We start from the raw sequence: 1881 nt of genomic DNA on the forward strand, positions 1-1881 counted from the left end.
TAATTACTGATTTGGTGAGTTATATAAATGTTAAATCATGGTATAAACAATTAAAACATGGGAAATACTAGCGATAAACATTTGGCCTGTTGCAAATACAATTCTCTGACAAATGGCTGCACTTTCTACAGTTTCTAAGGATTTCGGCCGTTTCGAATTCACCGAATCATAATTAACTTTCCGAAATGCATGATCAGTAAGGGTTAATGCAACCTTCTCAAAAACCACTGCTAACTGCCTCTTAACTTAACGAAAAGCTGTGAAATTAAGTTTTAAACCCGTTATTCAATTGGTTAATGCATGGGGAAAATTTAAGTGGAAACATTTTGCACATTAACGTGGCGGTACATCAATACAACTCGGACAAGATATAAACATCCCGGATACATTTACCTTCATTACGTTTTCGACTCGACATCAATCAACCTCTGAAGATCAAATTTTGCGGCAAACGTTTTAAAGATGACCACGGAAAGCGACACACAAGATTTCCCAGTCGTGGTTAGTTCGATTAGCACTATTGTTATTAACGGCATCCCTTGTCCCTTGACACTTCTGCTCAACGTGCTGGTGATAATGGCCGTGAAAAGAAGACCAAGACTCCAGAGCAACACCAACATCTTGCTGGCCTGTTTAGCAATAACTGATGTATTAACTGGTCTTACAGTGCAGCCATCTTTAATCGCCTGGACATCAATTTATCTTCTTTATGGTATCAACAGTACAGTGGCTATTACAATTCATACCTCCTTGATACGAACCTTGTCTGTTTGTTCGTTGCTTCATCTCATGTTAGTTACTTGCGAGAGACTTAAAGCCATTAAATGTACTATGTACTACCATAACATTGTCACTAAACAGAACATTAGGGTGGCAGTAATCGCAGTTTGGGCGTTTACGGTTATACCTGAACTAATAAACATTATATCGAATAACGCCGTTATAAAACATATGCGGCATTTCTCCGTTTCCTTAACGATAATTTTCTGTATCATTTTCATTGCATGGACATATGTTATTTTGTATCGTGAAACACGTCGCCACGAAAAGAAGATCAAAACTCAACAGCTACCACAAGAAGAAGCGGAAAGATTCGCTAGAGAGAGTAAAGCGCTCAAGACAACTGTGTTTGTAGTGAGTGCTGTGGTGCTAAGCTTTTCTCCAATGGCCTTAACTCTTTTCTTAAAGGTTATGATGACAGGACAGAGGAGAAATGTTACGGGGCTGGTATTGATTCAACTGTTTCGCACATGTGTTATGCTAAACTCACTTCTGAATCCATTGATCTACTGTTTGCGCCAGAAAGAAATGAGAAAATTTGTCTTGCGAGTTCCTTGTCGGCAGGCTGTGGAACCCGCCATGAACTGAAAACACTGGGATAGATGACATAGATCAGTTGTTTGTAGCTGCAAAATTTGTTTTAGTTTCGTTGCAGCGTCTCGATTCTTGAAGGCAAGAATTGCTTCTAATTCATTCTTGTCAATGTGTGAACATAAAAAAAAGAAAATAAATCTTAATTTCCAATAAATCTTAACATTTGATATTTCTCTGATTTCTGTCTACTAATATACGCATTTGTAATTTATTATTTCGACATGGAAAAAAATGTTCAGAAATTGAATTCTCAAAATGTCTAAAGCACAAGAAAATATTTTGTCTTCACCCGCCCCAAGCATCGTATTCCTGATAGTCATGCACTTCAGTTGTAACATTTTTGGTTCAAATGTCGAATTTGTTTTAAAAGATAACTTACATTTTCAAAATTATCATAAATTAAACATCAGTAATCACTGAGTTATAAAAGGCAGGAAACATAACTTAATGGCTTTATTGTTTTAATCAGACTCGTAGCCAATCAGACAATCAGAGTTTTTGTTGCCC

The 1881-nt window shown here is 36.8% G+C and overlaps 1 protein-coding gene across 1 annotated transcript; it reads left to right on the forward strand.

The window, feature by feature from the left end:
- Positions 1 to 462: 462 nt before the first annotated feature.
- LOC144661068 (melanocortin receptor 4-like) lies at positions 463 to 1368 on the forward strand. The gene has a single exon (XM_078521775.1). The coding sequence runs from the start codon at positions 463 to 465 to the stop codon at positions 1366 to 1368; it is 906 nt and encodes a 301-aa protein (XP_078377901.1).
- The last annotated feature ends 513 nt before the right edge of the window (positions 1369 to 1881 follow it).

Source organism: Oculina patagonica, chromosome 7, assembly GCF_052425735.1.
Source record: "Oculina patagonica isolate OP01 chromosome 7, crgOcupat, whole genome shotgun sequence".
In the NCBI taxonomy this organism is placed as follows: Eukaryota; Metazoa; Cnidaria; class Anthozoa; order Scleractinia; family Oculinidae; genus Oculina; species Oculina patagonica.

Coding starts and splice junctions, on each gene's coding strand:
- LOC144661068 (XM_078521775.1), top strand. CDS start 463: ATGACCACGGAAAGCGACACACAAGATTTCCCAGTCGTGGTTAGTTCG.